The sequence below is a fragment of the Anarhichas minor genome, unplaced genomic scaffold (assembly GCF_050575085.1).
Source record: "Anarhichas minor isolate MPS153535 unplaced genomic scaffold, ASM5057508v1 ptg000026l, whole genome shotgun sequence".
Taxonomy (NCBI): Eukaryota; Metazoa; Chordata; class Actinopteri; order Perciformes; family Anarhichadidae; genus Anarhichas; species Anarhichas minor.
Window position 1 is genome coordinate 17,465,288 of NW_027466472.1, and position 24,420 is coordinate 17,489,707.

The window sequence follows — 24,420 nt, forward strand, 5'->3', positions numbered from 1 at the left end:
TATTATGTTATATAATTAATCTGAATATAATTATAACTGGTGAGGAACTAATACTAGTGTCCTTTCTCTCACTTCAGACGTACATAAAGGCACCTCACCTGTCACCTAAGCATCTACAGTATATAGTTCTTACTCACTCTTATTAAACTTACGTGTCCTTGATTCACTTATTTTCCACTTATCAGTCCACTTCATTATAAGTAGACATTGTCTGAGAAATGATTGCATATAATTTGTATGAGGCACGCCAACTTCATTGGCAGGGTTAGCTCTTTGAGGCTGATGCATTCCCTGAGGGCACAAGCAACCAAGGCTGCTGTAGGTAGTTTAATAAATGTTGTCACATGGCTTAAGGCTGTTGTCATGATTGATAACAGCCGGCGAATCCCTCCAATCGATTGGCCGGGCTGCCCATGGGTATCTGTCCAGAAGTGTTTAGAGAGCTCGTAGCTTTAGCCCTGCCAGGCATCATGCAGACTGTACGGCGGCTGACGGATCGCGGCAGCACAAGGGTACGACTATCAGCCCACATCAGCTCTGCAGCCTCCGCACTAGTGGGCAAGCTCGCACCCAGCCAAGGGCAAAATACCAAGGGCGGAGCAGACTTTTGTTTATCGCCACTGCCAATCAGATGTTTACCCTCAAGGGGAGTTAAACTGAGCAAATTATTCATAGTGGCTTAAACCAAGAGGGAGATTACCTAATATAGAGGCCACTATTTGGACCTGTAATTTGAAAAAAAAGATGCTTCCCATGGGCCTGTTGATGACCAGGTACTAATTGGCTCTAAGAGAGAAGTGACAAGAGCTGCAGAAATTCAGTGCAGGTGCAGGCACGCAGCAGTCACCATGCAGCTGTCACCATGCAGCAGTCAGACATGATTAAACCGCCAGAGTGCAGCCTGTTTACTGAGACCCACTCAGGTCAGACCAGAGGCAGGGGCCCTTAAATGCAACAGTAGATGGGATTGCATTGCAGGGCTTTTAGACTGATGTTCGAGTCGACAGCCTTCATCTTAGGGATCAATAGAGAAGTGGCGGCTGCCTCCATCCTGCAGCACACATTTCTCTCTTTTTCTCTCTCTCTCTCTCTCACACATATATATATATAAATATGAGCGCAGGAGCAGTGCATCACACATGCTATGGGCGAAACAGCCATGCCTAAATTTACAGCAAGCATCTACTGTTTTTCATCCATCAAGTACAATCTACAGATTATGACAGTAATTAAGATATGTGCTTCCAACAATGTGATTAATCGTCCTTTTGTATTTTCAGCCTGTGTGCGCCTGAAAGATAATGCTAAATAGTGAAACGGCATTCTTTCTTCACAGCCTTCTTTTTATAAAACAAGGAATTTATTACAGTTTGATCCGTTATAACAACACTTAATTAGAAAATAGTCATTATATTCACAGTAAATCGTCGCATGGTTTAATCCGCAACACACAACCGATTACATGCATTGCTAATGTGAATTTTCACAGCATTTCATTTGAAAAAATACATCATTCACTGTGTGTGAGTCGGCATTCATCCTCTCTGACATTGTGCGCCTCTGTGTTCCAGTTTTGACTTGGTGACCAACGGGGGCATAGCCATAGCCCTGCACTTTGAGCGCGCCCCGTTCATCACGCAGGAGCACACTCTCTGGTTGCCGTGGGGACGCTTCTTTGTCATGGATACCATCGTCATGCGGCACGAGGAGAATGACATCCCCAGCTGTGACCTCAGCAGCTTCACCCGGCCCGGGCCCGTGGTGTCCCCGGCCCCGCTCACCGCCTTCGCCGGCTCCTGCTCTGAAAGGCGCACCGTCGTACCCGAAATCCAGGTGACCACTCCCCCACCCCTCTTCACTTCCCTGCAGGTTGTGGTCTTCATGGGTCTCTCCTCCAAATGAATCATGCCCCACATCTGGAGGCGACCCTGTAGACTATTCATCTAGCACGGATGTAATGGTAACTCGTGGCAGTGCTGTGATTTTATCTCTCCTGTGTAATTGGTCCGTGGAACTCTGGCGATTTACAATGTGCATTGTACTGCCTCGCTGCAGAGTGATGATGATTACCTCGCACACAGAAAACAGCCTGGACATTTTTAATTTCTCCTGGGTTGTAGGCTCCTAGATGAAGCATACAAGCAACACTGGAAACGACTTGCTTTTTTGAGTATAGTTCATGACTGCATATATTTTTGCTATCCGTCTACACCTGCATGCGTCTTGTTTGTGCAAGCACACACTTGCGTGGACAGGTGAATGTGTGGCCACTGTACGTCCAGCAGGCATCTCTGTGACCTTCTCTTATTACTTTGTCTCCGACTTTGCTTCGTTAGATTTATGGCATATGAGTGAATTTAGCATGCAGTCCTGGTCTCTTTATAGCAGCCTTGTCTTTGCTGTTCCTTGAGCTGCAAGAGCGCCACACTATGACATCGTTCCAATTTACACTTGTCCTTATAAAAGACAATTCTGATCATTTAACCAGGCGCTGCCACACTCGTGAACATTTAGAAAGAAACGCATCATGAGTGACATGTCCTCCGACCGATGACGCTTTGGGTAGCCGTTTTAATTGTTACTTTACATCTTGTTCTGTGGAGACAGGCAACGAGAGGTCATTTAATTAGAGCAGAGAGGAGTTGGTCAACCAAACCAGTCCTGTCGACCTTTGATCCTCAATATGAATACTGTACAATATAATTGAGTGCTGACCTACTGTTGAATCATCAAGAGGTTACAGGTCTGACCTCAGTGGAAAATCCCCAAGGCCACAGCGTTGTCTCCTACTAAACCAACTTTTATTACTCTGTATATTATCGGACAGTGCCAGCTCTGAGCCCAAGGGCACTCTTGTGATGCCATTGCCATATGGATTGCAGGGAAGGCTATTGTCCTAATGAAGGACTTGCTATTATTAATTCAATTATGAAAATAGTCCCTGAAGTACATAATGAAGAAATCCGTCATTGAATTCCCTGTAACGCATGAACGTAATTGTCCTCTAATTGATGTCTTTAATCTTCACACGGTTCAATATATTTGTTTCGGGGCGACTATGAAAAATATGTAACAAATGCTGCAGTGGCCACTGACCAAAGGAATGACAAATTGATAATGTGTGTGAAATAAAGGACACGCAGAGGCATGTTATTAATCCTACCTTAAACACTGAGGAAAATTTCTAAGCACTTCAGAATTTGCAATTTCTGTCAGCTAGCTAAGGGATTTATGTTCGTCTTTCTGTCATTTATAAGCTTTCTTTTTTGTCCATAGTCTCTGCAGGAGGAAGTGCCCATACCAGGGACAGATATGAAGCTCGGCTATTTAAGCAGCAGGACTCCAGGTTACAAGTCAATACTGAGGGTGACCCTCACCCACTCCACAATCCCTTTCAACTTGATGAAGGTTCACCTCATGGTGGCTGTGGAAGGCCGGCTGTTCAGAAAGTGGTTTCCTGCAGCCCCAAACCTCTTGTATGACTTTGTGTGGGACAAGGCTGATGTCTATAGCCAGAAGGTCTACGGCTTGTCTGAAGCATTTGGTAGGTGATCAAGTAGTTATTGCATATAATGTGATATTTTTTCAACTAGAAGACATGTGTTTCACTAATGCTAGTTTCATCTTTCCTTAGTATCTGTTGGTTTTGAGTATGAGTCCTGTCCAGACCTTATTCTATGGGAGAAGAGGACAGCAGTTCTTCAGGGCCACGAAAACACCGCCTCCAAACTGGGAGGATGGACGATCGACAAGCACCATGCTTTAAATATCCAGAGCGGTGAGTCAACTACTAATCCCTTTTGAAATGCCTAATGAGCCACTCGTTCATTAAACCACCTACTCAAAAAATGATTTCATGCTGAAAGAAATCTTGATTTTAACATTTCATTGTTTAGTTTTAAAAGCACAGTGAGGTAAATACATTTGCAGTTCGTTTTTTTTAAGAATTTGTGTCAGCGATTAAGAAGAAGATAGCATAATAAAGAGAACTACTGCACATTAATATCAGGGAAATTACAAATCTAAAGACAATTGTTTAATTTAATATACATTGGAAACAAGCATCCTTTTTAACGAGCAGGTTTTTTTTTTTTTATAAAATTAAATCTCATTAGGACTCAATAATAGACTTTGTCATTTGCTAAGATGGAAACATTTGGTGGTGTAATTCTTCAGTTTGCCACTCCTTATCACATTTTACACATAACATTCTGCATGTGCCCACGACTGCAGATAAGTGCCACCATGTCCGCCGAGCGCCTCAGATGATGCTTTTTGTGTAACATTGAATTGTCCTCCCCGTCTGTGGCATTTTGAGGCTTTTTCAATTCAGCAGTCATATATCCTCAGATAGATCTGACATTTTTATTACTGCTGTCCATTTTTAGGTGAGGGGGGGTCAATTTTCCCATTGCCAGCAAATTACTCCTGAGGTGCAGAAGTAGGAATGGAGAGAAAGGAAAACTTATGGCAGCACCTGTCAATGGCCAGTCTTTACCATTTGTTTGTGTCTGGAAGGGCTCATCAGAGGAGATGAGGCATAGTTATATGAAAAGTGCTCAGGGAGGTTGCAGTTTGATCCATCACACTAAACCTGCTAAGTCTGAATGTGTTGTCCGGGGGACGGAGAGAGAGCTACTCCCCCCCCCCCCCCGACCCCCCCCCCCCCCCATGCAACCACCCCAGTTGGCACCTCCATGTCCTGTTCATGCCCAGCATTTTTAGAATCATCCCTTATTTAATTGCTGTCAGTCTGCTACTCCCAGCAGCAGCAGCCCCTAATATTAAATCAAGTCCCAGGAAGGGGATGCTTGGCTGATCCTTTCTGATGCACCAAATGTTGTGCTGCTCAAAGAACTCAGGTCACCAAGTACCATCAGAAGCAGACAAACTCCTGCAGACACACAGATGCTGAATTTCAAATATGATTACATTGATTGGGCAGCAGGAGCATCTTTACATTAACATATTTGATAATTTTCCAAGAGTAGATTGGCAACACTAATGGAAACACAGTGTGTGTGTGTGTGTGTGTGTGTGTGTGTGTGTGTGTGTGTGTGTGTGTGTGTGTGTGTGTGTGTGTGTGTGTGTGTTTGTGTGTGCGTGTGTTTAGGGGGTTTGCATGCCTGAATGCCTGCACATGGACTGTATTCATACGGCTCTACTTTTATTCATGCACAAAGCTGGTGGAGGCAGGGAGGCAGGCGTGCTGCCATTTTTAATCGGGGCAAGTCAATTTTTTTTTGTGATTGTGTGCCCGTGTGGTAATTTTCTAGCTCCAAGAGATTCCACTTGTGCCAAGGGCTTTTTGCTCCCCATTTTGGCGTGAAATTGTGCCTGAGTTTCCATCCGCTAAGACCACCTCTTATTGCAAACACGGGCACACAGAGCAATTTCCATGGCTTCAGTTGGCAGAGGTGCACACATCAGATTATTGTCTGTGTGTCGAACTTCACTCTCTTTTAAAGTCTTTATTCAATATATATTTTAATCTGCAATTAGCGACCAGGAGAGTTTTGCAGCATGGTGGCACTAGAATAGCATTAGCTTACCAAGTTATCACCAGTAACGTGTTAGCAAGCTAGTTGCCCATTTACAAACAAACACAGCGACTCGAGCATTCCGTTTTAATCCTTTGGCTGTTAACGGCACTGCCCATTATCACACACACAGCACGGGTGTCTTAATTAATTAAATCTTCTGACGAGGAATTTGCAAACCTATTGATATAGCCCCTATGCATCTCTACACACCAGTCTGGAATGCTGTTCTCTACAGATTCAAAGTTTATCTGCAGATTTCTGCAAGTGTAGATGGCAGCATCCAGCCGGATGTGTCTTGAGCACCTTTACCTTAATGCAGCAACATTTTTTAATCAAGTAAAACTCCAAACAATAAATGTTCCTGTAATCATATCAAATGTATGTTGTGTGAACGTTTCCTTATCTGAAGTGGAAGAGGACAGAGGGTGTAAAGCCCCCTGAGGCAAATTTGGGATTTGGGATTTTGGCTTCATAAATAAAATTGACTTGACTTAATGTTGTAATGTGAATTGCATGAACAATTTGCAGAAGTGTAATTTATATATGCATGCAAACATGCTTAAATATGACTAATTAGGTGCAACCTTTGTTATCACTGTGGTGGAAAGTACAGTCAACAGTAACTTAGTTTTTAGTTTCATATATTTGTAGTTGTATTGTAACTGCCTGAATATATTTCTTGTAAAAAGGTTTGTTGACAGGATTTCAAGTGCCTCGTAAAATATAAATCCAACTTCATCTGCCTTTGGCAACATATTTTTGGTGCTAAATATTCATCGTATAATAAAGCCTCTTGTTTTTGTCTTGGGAGAAACTGGCCCGGATGCACTTCCTGGCATTTTAGGAAACACTGCTGCTTTCAAAGAAAAGAGAAGCTGATTTAACCGCCTAGTGTTGGAGCCCACCTCCGGTTACCAAAATGGCAAAAATTAGAAATTTCCGTTTTCACTCGCTCCACAACTCCACCGAGTCTTTGCATTTTTGCTCGCATCCAATTTTAAGGAAATAGAGCCCAGTCAACTCTGCTCAACCTAGACACGTTGCAGGTGTTTTTACTTACTTTTCTTTCCTGTGCCCTCATCAGGAATTCTTCACATGGGCAACGGGGAGAACGTCTTCATCTCCCAGCAGCCTCCTGTAATCGGTAGTGTGATGGGGAACGGGCGCAGGCGCAGCATCTCCTGCCCCAGCTGTAATGGCCTTGCTGACGGAAACAAGCTGCTGGCCCCCGTGGCTCTGGCGTGTGGCTCAGATGGAAGTCTGTATGTGGGCGACTTCAACTATGTGAGGAGGATTTTCACCACGGGGAACGTCACCAGCGTCCTGGAGCTCAGGTAACAGAGGAGTAGCCTGCTAACATTCACTCAGGACCATGAGCTCAGATGGGCTTGCACACAGGTCGTAAACCACTGAGGTCGATTGAGATAGACAGAAACGCCCTCAGGCCCAGGATTGATGGTCCTGCCCGTCTCATCCACCTGTAACAGCTGCAGTTTGGCCCTGATAGGGGCTGAGGAGGATGTAATGGGGTCTTAACAGAAGATGTTCCAGGAAAAGATTAATTTCTCTGTTATCGTCAGCAAAGACGGAGGTTTGAGTAGATAAGGAATTAGTAATAATAATGAATTATTCTTTGTCATGATTCTCTTTTAAATAAATCTGTCCACTAACAGCCGTTTTTTTTTATTCTATCTTCTAACAACTAACATTTCCTCTCCTGTCTTTTCCTCTCTCATTTTCTGCTGCTCTTGGCAAACAGAAATAAAGACTTCAGGCATAGGTAAGCCAAACGGTATTTGCTCAAATTAATATAGAAAGAGGACACAGCCCACATACTTGATGTCAAAGTGCCCGTTTGAGCCCATTTCAGACGTGCACTTTTGAGCAGCTTGAAGATCATATCTTTAAATTTGAGCTGTAAAAAGCTGCAGATTTAGTAGGTTATTGGCGGTTTATGATCTTACTGAATCTCCGGATTCAGTGGCTTGCTCACAACAGGGCATTTGTGTGTGTAATTGCAAAGAGAGAATGCAGCCTATCGTTGGCTCAGTAGAGGCTGCACTTTTCCACAGGATTGATAATGGGGGTCAAATAACATTGACCAATATAGGCATGTAAGTATTGAGTCATCTAGTATTATGCTTTTTAATGTCTCCCTTTAATTAAAATGGTTTTGGAATCGCCATCTGTCAAGTAGTCAAGGAATCAAGTCAACAGTTCAGAGCGGGATATAGAACATACATTGCATTGCCAGTGTGTTAGGCACATCTTGCTACATGCAATGAAACACAACAGCACGATAGGAAAGAAGTTTCATAACGCTTTAATATATGTATCTAGGTGCGACTAAAAAGATGGCAACTCAGTGTGGATCTTATCAGTGGTTTAAGATACAAAGACCTCATTTGGCTTAGCAGGTGGCGGTAAGGGGAAATCTCTGCGTGCTGTCTTTAGATACCATGTCTCGGGCAAAGGGCTATTGATTGATTTTCTATCAAAGGGTCTTGACTACAGCTGGGGAACATGTAGTCAAACTGAGGATGAAAAGCGAGGGGATGCAGGTCACTGGCCTCTATTTTCAAGAACGGCCACATTAACAAAACGCTCAGATGCTCTCTATTGCTTTTCCCGTCTCTCCGCATCTATCTTTTTGTCAGTCTTTGTATCTCGGATGTCTTTGTTCACGAACAAGACGTTAGTACGCTCACATACACTAACTTAAAACTGACCCATATAGACCCGTGCCGTGTTTGCTAGAGCACATCTAAAGAAATGTCAAAGCTCCGTCCCTTCTCTCTCAGCACCCCTAACACATTTACATATTAAAAAGGAGATTTACGAAGGAAAAACACAGCATGTGTCCGTATGAAACGGATGGCTGCCTTCCTGTTCACGTGTGAGCTAGCGATAGTACTGGGAGGTGGTTGTTCTCACTGCGATGTTCATTGACCCCCTACTAAGGATGTCCCCGTCCACTCCAACCGCGCGCCCTCCGCTGCCGCGCCAGCATGCAGCAAAATCCAATTATCTTCTACAAACTAGATGTTGTCAGTGAATATAGATGGAGTATGTGGCCATGGCTCAAGGTCAGGGAATAACGCCTCATACTTTCAAACACTATGGGGGGGGACCAACACTGTTCTACATGCAACTGGGAGCTGATAAGGTATCAGCCGATTGCACATGGCAGATAGAATGCTAAGTAGAATCCAGTTATTGAGGCTTGATACTGACCTACTCTAAAACAGCAGTGTTGTTTTTGTTTTTTCCCTAATCCATCCAGTTGTACCTGGAATGTACTGTAGACCAACATATCAGTCAACTTGGTCAGTGGGCTGATTGTGACATGTGTGCCTGAGGTTTGCTGCAGTGTGCTGTCATCACTGATTCATTGAAGGTCAATTGTCATTTAAAGTTACGTACCGGAGTTGACAATCCCACAGACCCACTGGTCTTTCCTTCTTGTTGTATTATACAAAGATAAGCGTTGGCCCTGTCATGCTGGCCATAAGCCCTTAAAGAACCCTGAAGGTTATAGTTGAAATTCTGTCTTAATCCACTTTGAATGACACCCTGCTGACAGGTTTCCGGGTAACGCTTATCATGTCTGGCAGAACTGTGCTGTATCCTGCTCTGATAACGCTGGTCATCATTAAGGTGACGCTAAACACTACACCACTAAACTGGTTACTAATTCCTTGTTTTGTCTGACCAACAGTCAACAACGACAGGGAAATACTGCAATTATTTGTTTACTTGATAATGGTTTCAATTATTTATATTAGTGGTGCAACGGATCATAAAACTCACGGATCAGATCAGCGCAAAAAAAAAAAAGGAAGCAAATATAACTTTTAGATCCCTGATCATGTTTTTTTTTGCCGCTGATACTAATTGCAGATCATTGATGATCCATATTGGCAGAAACGGATCCCTTTGTTGTTTGATTATAGCAGCGCCAGCTACAATGCTCCAGGATTTTTTGCCATCGTCCCAAACGTCGTCATTTCAACCACTCTGAAGTCAGTGTACCATCAAAAATTCTAAATGTTATCCTTTTACTTTGTTCAAGAAATGCATAGTGTTTTTTCATAAAGGCACACAATTTAAATTATAAGGAAATAAATGATTGTACTTTCATTGATTCAAACAAATCTTGTCATTAGTAGTTTTAATGACGTATTATAAGCTGCTTAGAGTTAGTGTAAACTAACTTGTCCATTAGCCACTTTACCAGCTGTCCTCCGGTCATTTTCAACACGGATTGGTTGTTTACAATGTAACATGAATGACGATGTCCTGATCGCATATTTTACTTAACATTGGCGGATGTCAGTAAAACTTTATTTCACACTGTGTTGGTTAAGGTAAACTGTGTAATTAATCCGCGGTTCACATGTGTGCCGAACCGTGAGGGGTGATCTGTACGGATCACGGATCGACAGTGGTCCGTTACACCACTAATTTATAATAGATTAGCTAATTTCGTGCAGCGATTGGCTGCGGGCAAAACCATACAAATAATTATTGTTTTGTAGATCTGGGTAACTTGGTACTGGGTTATTTGGGTTGACGCCTCAAAGGTATCGAGTTCCGTTACTATGTCTTTATTATATACAGGAGTAGATTCCTAATGGAAACAGTCCTCCCTGCCACTTCATTTGTACTACTATGGATTTGTCTACCGACAGTCATCTTTGTTTTCTGTGTTTTCTGACACCTATATCCTGACTTGAGTGTGCCAATAGATTGCCTGCGTCGCGCCACAGCAGGATTGGTTATATTTGGCTCTTTTGTCTATCTGTCAGGTTGGGCCACCTCCTGTGGATATGAAGGATTGCTTTCCTGACTTGGTTGGTAGTTTAATAGGATATCTTTTTACTGCGCTGTGCCTGATGGACACATATGTGTGGAATTGCTTCAGCTATGTATTTGGGTTTCTCTAAAGAAGTCCCAGGGGAACAAGAAAACTCACTAGTTTGTACCTCTATAAGCAACAGTTAAGCTACTGTATAGACAGATAATATTGCAAAGATTTCGTGGGTCAGGGATGAGGGAGTGATTAGGATTTCTGTCAAAGGATCCAATGACTGAGTAGACCCTCATTTCTCTTTGACTTCCTAACTCTGCATCCCCTCCATCGTTGCTGTTGTTTCAATACTCTAAAAGAAACTAGACATCTATATCTATACATGGACAGTATTTTCACACATGACTGCTGTGTATCTAACACATTTATAGACGAGTGGAGTTTCCACTCTCTTTTGACACCAGGGATTTCTAACTAAGCTGACTGTATTGTAGATGAGTTATAAGCTCCACTATTATGTCATGTTTAATCTCATTCTATTTTGCCATGTTTAATCTCATTCCATTATTCCATGGTTTAAACTGTAATTGTGCCCAATTGACTCTCTAAATGGCTTTGAATCCATTTTAATTGTATTAAACAATGTTTCTTATTTGAACGCGCCGTAGCCCTTCCAGTTTTATTGACTTGGGCTTCTTCCTCTCCTTTTTCCCTTCTCTCAGCAACAGCCCCGCTCATAAGTACTACCTGGCCACCAGTCCGGTGAACGGTGCCGTGTACCTTTCGGACACCAGCAGCAGGAAGGTGTTCAAGGTGAAATCCATGAATGCTGTGAAAGACGTGGCCAAGAATCTAGAGCTGGTGGCGGGCACCGGCGACCAGTGTCTCCCATACGATGACGCTCGCTGCGGGGATGGAGGAAAGGCCGTTGAGGCCACTCTCACCAACCCCAGAGGTATTGAATGGAGGTTGTTATGATCAATGTAATGTGCAGTACCAAGTCAGTTTGGGGGTCTTTTTTTCTTTTCAAGCTTGATAGTTAATGACATTAGTCCCAGGGGCTAGATCAATACTATATAATAATAGTTTTCATGCGTTAAATGGTCTTATCTAACCTCCATCACTAACTACGCGTACATATAGCTCACTCGCTCAGTTATTTAAAACTACATTTATTTATAGCATGCTTTTCCTTTTGTTTCCTGGGGTGTTCTTTGTCTTCTTCTTGTTTCCATATCTGGATGATGCATTAGTCACTAGATCACATGCTTACTTGTTGTCCTCCATCGGGATGACATTGTGATTCATATGCTCTGAAATAACACTCAAGTCCCACAAAAAAAAGGTTTAGCATGAAGGCTACAGTATATTCCAGGTTTGCATTGAAAATAGAACATTTTGCCATAACTGTCGTGACTAGATGTGCATAGCTGCTTGAATATTGTCTGACAGACCCTGAAGTGATAGTGCCTGGCTGAGGTTAGTATTCTCCGCCTCATTGTTGTTTCAGGCTGAGAGAGCATGAGAGAAAGAGACTACATTGATGACATATTTTGTTGTAATTGAATCAATACATACAGCACTCATCATCTGTTTGATGTGTCTATTGTTCTCCACTATTGATTTTTTGGAAAATCAATCCTCGCATTAGCTTTCATTGCCGTGATTAGTCTTTAATTTTTATTGCAGTGAATAGCGCTTAATTGTCATTTAGTGGTGCTCTGTCCGCACATTAAGTTGCAGATAAACAAAATAACCGATGGATATTTCCCTCTCCTGTCCATTTGCAGGCATTACGGTGGATAAGTACGGTGTAATCTTCTTTGTGGATGGGACCATGATTCGCAGGATTGATCAGAACGGTATCATCTCTACTCTTCTGGGCTTCAATGACCTGACCTCTGCCCGACCTCTCAGCTGTGATGCAGTGATGGACATCTCTCAGGTACCACCTCTCTGACCTGGGCGGCCTGGCATGTGTTGTCCTGTCTCTCAGCCTACACCAGTCTCCTTGACTGACCCCGGTCTTTAGGATGCTGACATCCCCGTGTGAGATTTTGTGTCTGTAGCTGGAAGCTCCTAGCCGGGATCTAGCGGCCCTCGGCTTAGTTTTGATCCACATTTGTTTATCGGCTGCATGACGCCAGTTTTTAGATCCACAGGACTTGCAAAGGATAGGTAGAGGAAGGAAGTTAGAGCTCACAGGCACTCTGTTGGGATTCCACTGCCCGTTTTCAGGCTGGATTCTGTTTTCCTGTGTTCACTTAAGCTCATGTTAGTAACGTTTCTGAACCTCTGAGTTGTCATGAATGAAGGCTGATGACTGAAATAGTTCAGTTCAGGTCAGATCAAGAGGATGTTTGTAATGCAGCAAAGCCGCAAAAAACATTAAAAACACAATGTGACAATATGTGAAACTATACGTAGATTGCACACAATTTACAATAGACTTTTTTAAGCAAAAAAAGAATACGGACCAGATAAAGTGGAAGGCTTTAGGTTAACCAAGAGCCATGCTGAAACCAGAGGTGGCACTGTAGTCCCCACAGCTTCCATGTCTGTGTCAAGTGGCCACACAACCCCAAATGCAAGGGGCTGTTGACCTACAGCTGCAGGGGGATGATGACCTTTAACCTAGCTGGCTCTCGATTCATGCACACATGTTCTATGATGCAGGCAAACAAATGTAGACACACACACACACACACATGCACACATATGAACCAGACCGCTACCTCAGACGCACATTCCCCAGGAAAGGACACTGCACTGAGGTCACATCACCCTCTAGCTCAGTCACTTCCATTTGGAGGTGACGTGACAGACTTTTTGCATACTCCAGCAGCTTTCGCATTGGCTGTTTTTTTTTTTCCTGAAATTATAATTTTCAACCCAGGTAGTTCGGGGTTGTTTTGCCATACATGCCATAGCAGTAATGTATAATCCAAAAATAACACAATTATGTATGTATGTGTTGTTTACACTATCTTTAATTGTTATAGTTTTACTCCCATGAGAAGGTTATTCCCAGGCTGTAATGATAAGATTTGATTGATGTCCAAGCCCTGCACTGCATGCACCAGTCCGTTTCTTGCCCCATCCTGTTTGTTATCGAGTACGACGACTAGCAAACAGGTCCTGAGGGGGCCTCGGATGCCAGCAGAGAGAAGCTTTCTGTGTGTCTGTGAAATGATGTATTCAGTGGAGGGAGCAAAGCCTCCAGCTGCCCATATCCAGCCCTGGGGGAGCTCCATCCGCCTCATGACCTGTGCTTGCTGCTCCCTTAGTCCCCCCCCCCCCCCCCCCCCCCTTTCCCTGCACACAAACAAAAGCACCTATAGATGCTCTCGCCATCCGTGCTTCACAGCAGCGAGGACACAGGCAGACTGACTGCAGCTCTACAACGATGACAAATCGCACTAGCACTGCCAGAGACACTCAGACAGTAAAAAGCATCCATTAAAAATTCATCCAGGGCACATAGCTTCCCACTTCAAACACTCCCCAATCCCTCACTTAGGACCAGAGTTTCTCTGGAGAAGCCTCATCACAGTGGTCATTACTTTTGCTGTACCTCACCTGTTCTAGGCTAAACAATTGTGTCAAATTTCTCTCTCTCTCTCTCTCTCTCTCTCTCTCTCCCTCTCTCTTTCTCTCTCTCCCTCTCTCTCTCTCTCTCTCTCTCTCTCTCTCTCTCTCTCTCTCTCTCTCTCCCCTGATGAGGTCATTGTTATCTTGCCATGCCATCTGTGTAGCGAGCACACTGCAGCAAAACTCACTCTTAATTCAACGTGCAGCTCTGTAAGCTTTATTTCTTCAAACTTTTCATTATCATGCAAAAGGACAAGAGTTTGACCTCTTCGTGAATCTTTTAATTTGTTTACACCAAGGCCGTGGGTCCTCACTGTTTCAGAAATCTTTTTTTCCATTTTATCTTTCTCTTGAAAATCTTCTCCGCACCCTCCTGCCGAGTTCAAACTTAAATAGAAGGAAACCATGTCTTAAAACAAGATCACTTGAACATATTTCAAGGGTGTTAGCAGCTTCAGAAAGCTTGATCAAGGCTCTGACTGTGACATTCAATTCAAATCTTAGAGGGACTTCAAATCATGACACATTACTCTCCTTCAGACAGGCATCATGCTGGCAGAGTGAAGAGATTGCTGATGGAAAATCACATTACAGTTCTAATACAAGTTTAAATACATTTAAAAATAGTTGTGTTGGTGCAAATCCGTGGCTCGCTTCCTCGGGTGATGAGCGCATTTTGGTTTTTTTTTTGCTGGTGGCGGCCGAGTCAGACAGGCACTACTGACAGCTGCCCCGCTGTATAAAGAAAGAGGAGGGTATGATCGGGTTACAGCATATGGGACAGCAGCACGGGAAAAATCCCCTCATCAGTCAGAGTGGCGTGAAAACCTCCTTACAGGCAGCTCCCCCGAGCCACTCCACACACTGACTCATGAAATATTTAGCCACCAGTGTTGACAAGAAATAGGTTTTAAGAAATTGAAAGTCTCCCCTTCATTTCCCAAGTCAATGCATTTTCTGCTCACTGAAAGACATGTTTCCACTGCCGGTCCCCCCTCTGTTTGTTGTATGTGACCCAAGATATGTCCTATTATATAAACCTCCTCTGTGTTGTGGGGGATGAAGGGAGGTTTATGGGATGTGAGCTGTGTGCGATGCTGAAATCTGTTTTTCAATCAAAGGTGGACAAATGCTCTGCTTGTAGAGAGTGGCAGGGAACCATCTCCGTAGAATCCCTTGTCAGGTTTGGATTAATTGTTTTGTCAGCGTTGCCCTTTGAATTAGAAAATTGCCAAGAGCGTGTAGATACACGGTATTATATGGAGAGCAGACTTTGTTTTATTTTAGAGCCATGTGTTTTGTGCTGGGCAATGCAGAGCAGCATGTCGTAAGAAGTTGACTATAATGTGTCAGCCTTGACGTATTAATCAGTGAAAAACCATTTCTCTGAGGCATTTTTACCTTCATTTTTTATTGAAGAATTTCTGTGAATTTTTTGTTAAACCACTGGACAATAGGTTGATGCCGTCTTCATGGCCAAAAAGCATCTCCATTGTCCTTTTTGTTTTTACTGTGATACACACTCACACAATGAACTCAGCGTGTTGCATTGGTCAGTTTCTATTAGCTTTCTACTCACTTGGCATTCCCAAAGTGCATAATTCAGCCCCCCCCCCCCCCCCTCCTCCATAACATGTCATTAAGGAGCATGATATGGTGTCCTGAGGTAACAATGTATGTAAGGCCAAAGTACACATGACCTGATGCGCAGAGATTTCTCCCTTATTAATTATCGGGATAAGGGTTTATGCATCACCAGGTCATTATGACAAATTAGGCAACCACAGTAACAGCTACATCAATTTATTCACCTTCCCATTCCCATTTGTAGGGGAAAGTATCCAAAAAACAATGCTAAAGCCGCCCCCATCTAATAGGTGCCCTAAAGTCTGGACCTTTCTTTGTATTTTTGTCCAGGTTTTAATTAATTTCCTTCGATGGTGCTCCAAGGCTTCTATTGAAATATTGCACTTCATATTATGTTCCCAAGAGATCATAAGTGAGCGGGAGACCGGTAAATTGGATCAATCTAATCATTCCAATTTGTTAAAAGCCTGATATATTGTTAGCAGAACAATAATTCATAATTTGGGAGGCCAGAGGCAGGCTAGGCTTTCATTTGGAAAGCGTGCTCCAGTTTCTTTCTCAAGGACTTATGCAATCTCTTGTCATTACAAAATGAATAACCCAAAGCAAGGAAAAATACAGGACTCAAGCCCAGCCCTCAGGTGTCCAGAGTTCTCCTGATCAGTTGCATTGTGCTCTTTCTCAGTTAATCTGATCGTTTGAATGATCTCATTTTCTTCTCCACTATTGTTATCATCTCTGATCTTAAAAAGCATGTTTCTTTTGTATTTCCCCTTTTAACAACTCACCAGCTGCTATCTTCCTCCTTATCAGATAATAAATCGTTTAAAAAATAGTTTTTGCTTCCAGCGTAAGCTATGAGATAGCACACCTTTTTCACAGCAGCCCTATCTTTTTTTTTGTAAGCAGTTTTCAACAATTCTTCCCTTGAGGGACCGTTTTCCTCTGATAAAGTGAAAATGTGCGGATCAATAAAAGTATGGTATGTTTTTTGTGACCCAAAGCTGATATTCTTGGTGTTTTCTTCCTGTTAGGTGCGCCTTGAGTGGCCCACAGACCTGGCAGTGAGTCCCATGGACAACTCCCTGTACGTCCTGGACAACAACGTAGTGCTCAAGATCTCAGAAAACCATCAAGTCCGTATTGTAGCGGGCCGGCCCATGCACTGCCAAGTGCCCGGGATTGATCATTTCCTCATGAGCAAAGTGGCCATCCATGCCACCCTTGAGTCCGCCAACGCCCTGGCTGTGTCCCACACTGGCGTTCTGTACATCGCTGAGTCAGATGAAAAGAAAATAAACAGAGTACGACAGGTGTCCACCAATGGAGAGATCTCCCTGGTTGCAGGGGCACCGAGTGGCTGTGACTGCAAGAATGACGCCAACTGCGATTGTTACTTTGGAGACGAAGGCTATGCCAAGGATGCTAAGCTGAATGCACCCTCTTCTCTGGCGGTGTGTCCGAACGGGGAGCTTTATATTGCGGATCTGGGCAACATTCGTATCCGCTTTGTGCGCAAAAACAAGCCCTACCTGAATCCCCTCAGCATGTACGAGGTGTCCTCTCCCATTCACGATGAACTCTACCTGTTCGACTCCAACGGCAGCCACATTTTCACTCAGAGTCTGACTACAGGAGACCACCTCTACAATCTGACCTACACGGGAGCAGGAGATCTAACCAGCATCACTGATAGGAACAAAAACATAGTGAACATCCGTCGAGACACAACAGGAATGCCTCTGTGGCTGATGGTCCCCGATGGACAGACATTCTGGTTCACCATTGGCACCAACAATGCCCTTAAAACTGTTGCTGCCCAGGGTCAAGAACTAGCTGTAATGACCTACCATGGAAGCTCAGGACTCCTCGCAACTAAGACGAATGAAAATGGATGGACAACCTTCTTTGAGTGAGTAATATTTAGAAACATTAAAAGAAAACTCCTTTTTATTTCTTACACCCAGACTCTTAATGCCAGTTGAGCTGATCATAGATTATTACTTCACCCAAGAGAGCAACTAAATGTAAACTTGAACCCAAAAGCACGATAAGCACTTATCAGTTCAGGCAAGTTCAATACCAGGAGATCAGTCAGTAAGGCTAACAAATCCAAAAAGGGGTCGGCCAGATTTCTAAGGTCCAACAAAAAGGCAAGCAGGGTCAGAAAAGGCGAATCCTATAAGACGGGCTAGGAAAGGCTGGGCAGGAACACACCAAGTGAAAGTGGACTGGTACAAATACTGAGGGACTAATGAGAGAATGAGCAAAGGGCAGGGAAGAACAGGTGAGGGGAATGAGTTGGTTGCATGGCCTAAGAAAGTTGCAGGACCTGAGACGACAGGAGAGTTTGCAATCAAAACAAACTAAGAGGTGGAATTTATGGCTCTAAATAGATCTGTCAGATCCAATATACAGTTTGTCATTTCTGGAATATCTGAACTGGAAGCTCTTGTGGTAGCACTTAATGCGAAGATTCTTTAGTGACAAAATGTCTAGAGTTGAAGAGCTCTTTGACATCTTGAGTTTAGTATTTTGGCGCACAAGCAACCTTTTTACGTGTTGACGTGCGTCTATGTCACTCACATTACAAGACCTGTGGAAGTATGGGCGTAATCCTATTTGCTGTTATCATACAAAATAGGATTACTGGATGATATGTTACTCATTTGCACTCTTGCTTGTAGTGACAAACTGCAGACCATAGCTCGTTTTTAGTTGTTAGGTAAAGGGAACAACACATATCTGCTGGCTGGCGCATTATACTCGCAGGTCTGCGACAAAGCCCCGGAAATATATGCATAAACAAATAGCCAGAGGCAGTAATAGGGAACGATTGAAAACGCTCCCATACGCTGCAGCGTTAGAGCTCAGGATTTCTTGGTCTCGTGACTTCTATGGAGCAATTTGTCCCTTAGCTTAATATACTGTTCCAAGGGACACTGTCCTAACTGGGTGTCATTCCAAAAAGTGTGATTAAGCTGGTCACACATCTGTTACACCTCGCTGGAGGAATATAACACTCATAATGTCTGACACATAATCAGACGCTCTGTTTAATCTGAGCAGACATTTATCACCTGTGTTTGATTTGGTCGTCACCTGAGACGGTTGCGTAAGCATTTCTCAAGGTAGAGGGAATTGCCTACGGCTTCAACAAATCCAGCGGGTGGCTGGAATTCTGAATTATTTCTCTTTGTCTTCCTGCAAAATGGCTGCTGTTAGTATTTGAGAACGGGTTTGAGAACACTCTTCCCGATGACAGAGAGACGTTATTGCACCAGTGACACTCAAATTTTGTTTTGTTTTTCAGCTGAAATGGTCACAATGAATGTTCAGGATATCCTGAATTTCTCAAAAGTCTCACATATACTTAAAAACAGAAAATATTTACAACATTCTTCCAATGTATAAATTACTCGTTATATTTAATAACATCACAGGAAATGGAGTCACTGGAAGAAATAGGGATACTGTTGCCCGCAAGCATATCATTCTAGAATTTGACTGTCATCGCATCCGTAATAAAAGCTACTGTACAGTATGTACATTAAATGTCATAAATAGGACGAAGTGTGAAAATAGTGTTTAAGCATGTAGTACCTACAGTATGTTGCAGGAGGCCAGTGAAATGGAAACAATAAAGATACATAACTATCAACACCACAACTCAGATGTGGAGCATCACCTGTAAATTAATGTCCTAATTGAAACGGAAGAGAGTACAACATACTCTCCATCCAAAACATGCTTAATTATTTAGAAATATATTACAGTTAATATGAAGACAATTGTTTTATTCAGCTTCCTGTTTTTTATATTTAACAATAACTTCATATTTACCATGTTTCATTCAGGCCCAATAAAGAGTTTGTTTTTCATGAATAATTAGCTTTGAAAGTCACTCCGCCATAATTTGCTATCATCCGAAATGAAATGAAAGGAACCTCCATTTATCTCGCTCAGCAAAGTGCACTGCTCAACATTTTAGCCATATTAATTAATATGTACTTACGTCCTGTAGCCAATACATTGAAATTAATTTGGCTGAATGCAGAAACAAAGGACTGACTTGAGATCAATAGACATCTGCTATGCTGTCTTACTGGTGTAACCCTTGGCAGCCTCATTTGCTCTGACATTTACTGTATACACAGATGCTCCGCTGACCTCTTAAGTTTTTTTGTTGTAATGATAAGTGCTTATGCTTAAGGCTTGCTGTAAATCCATTAAATCATGTGACATTCTGAAGGATGCCTTATTGTTCTCTTGGCCTCTAATTAACAGGGCAGTAATGCATCTAGTCACTGGGTTCAAGCAAATGTTCCTGGGTTGATTTCATACATCAACAATAACAGCTAAATCATGTAAAACAACCGCTAATGAAGTTGAAGCAATCACATGGCTGTTGCCTTTACATCATACGCACAGTCATCAGTCACATATGCCCTGAAGTTCTCAGGCAGCAAGAGGCGGTGGAAATAGCTCTGCACAAGACTGAGGTTAGGCATGCTGGAGGGGGACGCTGATATGAAGTGTCCGGCCTATTGTTGGGCCCCAGCGTGAAAAGGTCATAGAGCTAGCATGTGACACAGAGGTGATGCAATCCGAACGGACTCGTGGCCATCCAGGGGGAAAGCAGTCCTCTCTCCTTCTGCTGAGCACCCTGCCCCCCCGCATGCCCCTCGTGTCCAGAGAAAGCAAGCTAATAGGCGGCTGAGTTGAAGCAGGCCGGAGCCATTAGAGCTCGGCGGTGAAGCCCGAGGAATTCGCTCGGGCTCGAGGCTCTAATTGAGACAGAGAGTGTGGGTCAGTGATCAAGCTGGGGCACGCAGCGTCGCTCTCGAATGAGATTTTTGTCTTGTGGACTCTTGTCTTTTGTGCAGAGGTGAAGGCAAACAAGGCCTCTCTCTTCGTCCAATGAATTGAACAGTTTAAAGTGCAGATAACGTTGACTGTATGACGACAAACGCGGGGAGAATATCCTGCTGATAAAATACGAGCAGTATCAAAAGAAATCAAATGCTTTAGATATGAATTACTGAGATATTTAGTATTTCCTGAAGTGGAAGACTCGGGCTGAAATGCATCTATGAATCCGTGTCCCGTGTGCAGTTGCGATCAGATAGCATTTATCTCTGGGAGATGATTCCTCTCCCACTCTTCCTTTCCATATTGGATATTTGAGATGGCAGCTCTGAGGAAATATCCGTAAACCAGCACCAGCCATCTCATTTATTAGAGGCTTTATTATGGCAGGCAGCAACATCGAAGAGGGCTTCCCGATCTGTATTCAGAGCGCAAATAGGAGTCTTCATTCTATGTAATGCACCGTTCACTCTGGAACACTGGCAATCTGAAAGATTCCAAATTGTTCGACGCTGATGTGCTCTCTGAGCAAAATGAAACAATCTGGCCACTCATGTTCCTGTATCTGATGAACTGACTGATTCGTAGGCTGGGGAGCATCTCTCCAAAGGAGTCGCACCTCAGCGCTCCTATTTCATAGACTGCTATAATGAGATTAGGTAATATCACTAATCGTATAAGCTAATAAGCAGGTGTGTCTGTTTTTTTTTCTATTTTCGTGCTTCCATCCTGTGAAAGTTACTTACAAACTGAGTATCATTCATATTAATGTCACTTTTACAATCCTATTGCAAAAGCTAAAAAACTCCAAAGTTCTTCAACATCCATGCTTATGCTGCTGTTTTTACTGCCTGTGTTGACACATATCCACAATTTGTCACACCGATATAGAAAAATCAGACTTAACAAAAAAACCTCCCAATTCTTACTAGCAATTACCTCTAGAACAGTACATGTTAGATAGCAACTCATTACTGCAGTAAATCTGTACCTGCATGTGTTTATGCATACCTGACCTGCATTTGTGCTTGTGATTGCTTCCTTATGATATAAGAAATCTCAACAAGGCTCTGTATTTCTTTCTTTTTTTTTAGGCCACAGCACTGTTTAGCATTCTGCTGTAGTTACTGTTTATACACAGTTCCAGATGACATGCCCCTCTTTGCTTTCTTCGGTTCTCCTCGATGTATTTCTCTTGTAGGTATGACAGTTACGGGCGTCTGACAAACGTCACTTACCCAACGGGCCGAGTGAGCAGCTACCGCACAGACACCGACAGCTCGATCCGCATCCAGACAGAGGGCTCCAACAAAGAGGACATCACCATCACCACCAACCTGTCGGCTTCTGGCGCCTTCTACACACTCATGCAGGGTTAGTGAATTTGAATGTGCTAGTAGACACATGTTGTGACTGAGACCCCTATTTGAAAAGACTTTGTCCAAGGAATTGACTTGTGTTCACAGTTTTGACATCAATGAATAATTTAAAATCAGAATGAAGAGGTTTTTGTGCCGTTCTGTTTTTGTGCTTCGAGCGGCACAAAGAAAATTCCATTAACCTCTATCTTAATGTGCTGATGTGGAGTCAGACGTTTCAGATACAGATATCTCAAACACTACTAGTCTGCCTTTATCTAGGGGTTAATGAATTAGTTAGCAATGCATTGTGGGATTGAGGCGCGCTGACCTTTAAATGAAGATGTATTGTCTCACTAATTATCAATTACAGAGCTTACCCACTGCAGTATTTGTTGCACCTCTGTTGTTTTAATGAAATGTGTAGGGCAACTCACATTTGCCGGAGTGGAAACACACATATTGACTTTCTGTCATAAAACACAATTCATAACGCACAGTGCTGGTGGCCCATATGCGAGATCCTCCAGGTTTAGGACATTTAGTGAGAGAGATGCAGGCAGAGGGCGGACTGGTGTGGCTTTTTCCGCCTGATTTGTCTCACGCATTTAGGCATTCTGACATCCTGTTTTGTACCTGACCAATTGCTTCATGGATTACCCGTTAATAACGTTGAACTTTAATACCTCAATTTTCGAAAGACTGCCCCATACACACACAGCCTTTCCCCCACTCTCACATTTGATTCAGATTCCAGCGTGTACTCCATCCTCTGGCCTAAACTGAGTCACCACAAAGTTGTTTCTGAAACGGAAGACGACAGTCTCTGGTTTCTCACCGTTGCTCGATGGACTGGTCACCTCCGTTGTGACCTTGTCTTAGACATCTGCCAGTGAGAGGAGCGGCGCCAGGAACTCTGCTGTTAATTAATTCACTATTGTCTGCTTTGTAAGCTCGCAAGTGGGGGATCACATAACACATGAATGCACGGCCTTCACGATTCCTTTCTGGTCATCTGGTCGTGTTTTTGTCCTCTTCACGTCGAGCTTCAGCTCGCCTCCAGGCTGTTAGTCATGTTGTCATTATGGAGCTGAGAAATGTAAGATTCAAGGAAGCTTAATTGTTATTGTCACTCCGATCAGGTGTATCGTCATCAGTCATTATTCAGTTGTATTAATTAACTATGCTCATTATGTTTTTATTCTTCGACAAAGACATCATTAGTTGTTATTGATAACTAAAAATACTGAGCCTTATAATGATGGTCAGGTGTACTGTTCCATTATTGGTTATGTTTCATGCAAACTAGAGCCCCCTAAATGTGAATGCAAGACAGATCTCCCCTGCTTAACTGTATGCCGGGTGTGAGTTGTGAAAAGATCAGGGGGGGTTGAAAGGTTTTTATTCATAAAAATAAATCCTGAACCACAGTGGGCCTTCTTTATAGACAATGACACCCGTTCTAACATTTATAGAACAATTGTGATTTTTAGTAAAACAATTTCGTAACTTGAACTAGTGGTGCAACGGATCATAAAACTCACGGTTCGGATCGTATCACGGGTCAGAGTCACGGATCGGATCACAGATATGATCCACACAAAAGAAAGGAGGGAGCTAATATAACTTTTTTTTTTATATAACTTCAGATCCCTGATCACGTTATTTTGCTGCCGATACTAATTGCTGATCATTGATGATCTACTTTGGTAGAAACAGTTCCCTTTGTACTCCAGACTATTGTTTTTTTTGTCACCATCCCAAAAATCATTTCAACAACTCTGTAGTCAGTGTAAACCATCAGAAATTCTAAATGTTATCCTTTTGTTTCGTTACAGTAATTCATTGTGTTTTTTTCTTCATAAAAACACAGTTTGAATGTTAAGTTGGTATTTTTATTGATTAAAAAAATGTCATTAGTAGTTTTAATGATGTATTATAAGCTGTTTAGAGTTAGTGTAAACAGGTCATAATTCATCTCTAATATCTATTTATGTTGCTGTGAAAACATCTCCTTCAAAGAACTGGATTTATTCAAGTTTCTCACCAACACTATATTTTACGAGATTACATTTGAACATTTGATAACATTTGATAATAATAATTTACCTTCGCCCAATACTCATTTTCACTGAACAGAGCCTGAACGCATCGTATTGTAACTGAACGGAACCTTCCTTCTGTCAATTTAAACACGGATTGGTCATTTACAATGTAACATTATCAGAGATCGGCAACTAGAAAGCATGAATGCCGATATCCTGATCGCATATTTTACTGAATATTGGCGGATAACGATTGTCAGTAAAACTTTATTTCACACTGTGATGGTTAACGTTAAACTGTGTAAATCATCTGTGGTTCATATCCGTGCCGAACCGTACTCAACCACTGCATTTGCAGGAATATTTTAATAATATTTTTTAAATTGAATCCATCAGGTAGCGTGCTATTTTCACACTCTTGCCTTGTCCTTTGCGGACACATAGGGGATGCAATCATATACAACAACACTAAAGGTTAAATGCTAATTTAACCTGCCAGTAAAAAAAAATACTAAATGCAATTTGCACAATGTGCTGTCAACATAAATATTTAGTTTGTCAGAATAAGAAAACGGTCTTCTTTGATGACGGACCTGTGTCTGATTCTTCTGATTTCC

General features: G+C 42.6%; 1 protein-coding gene across 6 annotated transcripts in view; it reads left to right on the top strand.

Annotated features, from left to right (window-relative positions):
* Positions 1–24,420, top strand: part of tenm4 (teneurin transmembrane protein 4) — a 115,554-nt gene that overhangs the window by 75,273 nt on the left and 15,861 nt on the right. For 3 of the 6 annotated variants that reach the window (XM_076100847.1, XM_076100846.1, XM_076100849.1), the window contains 9 exons: positions 1,572–1,833; positions 3,277–3,544; positions 3,635–3,778; positions 6,628–6,877; positions 7,303–7,323; positions 11,076–11,308; positions 12,144–12,298; positions 16,566–17,443; positions 21,602–21,774. In XM_076100847.1, the coding sequence (XP_075956962.1) occupies positions 1,572–1,833; positions 3,277–3,544; positions 3,635–3,778; positions 6,628–6,877; positions 7,303–7,323; positions 11,076–11,308; positions 12,144–12,298; positions 16,566–17,443; positions 21,602–21,774 (2,384 nt within the window). The remainder of the gene's footprint in view (positions 1–1,571; positions 1,834–3,276; positions 3,545–3,634; positions 3,779–6,627; positions 6,878–7,302; positions 7,324–11,075; positions 11,309–12,143; positions 12,299–16,565; positions 17,444–21,601; positions 21,775–24,420) is intronic. The other 3 variants (XM_076100848.1, XM_076100845.1, XM_076100850.1) reach the window with 1 other exon arrangement.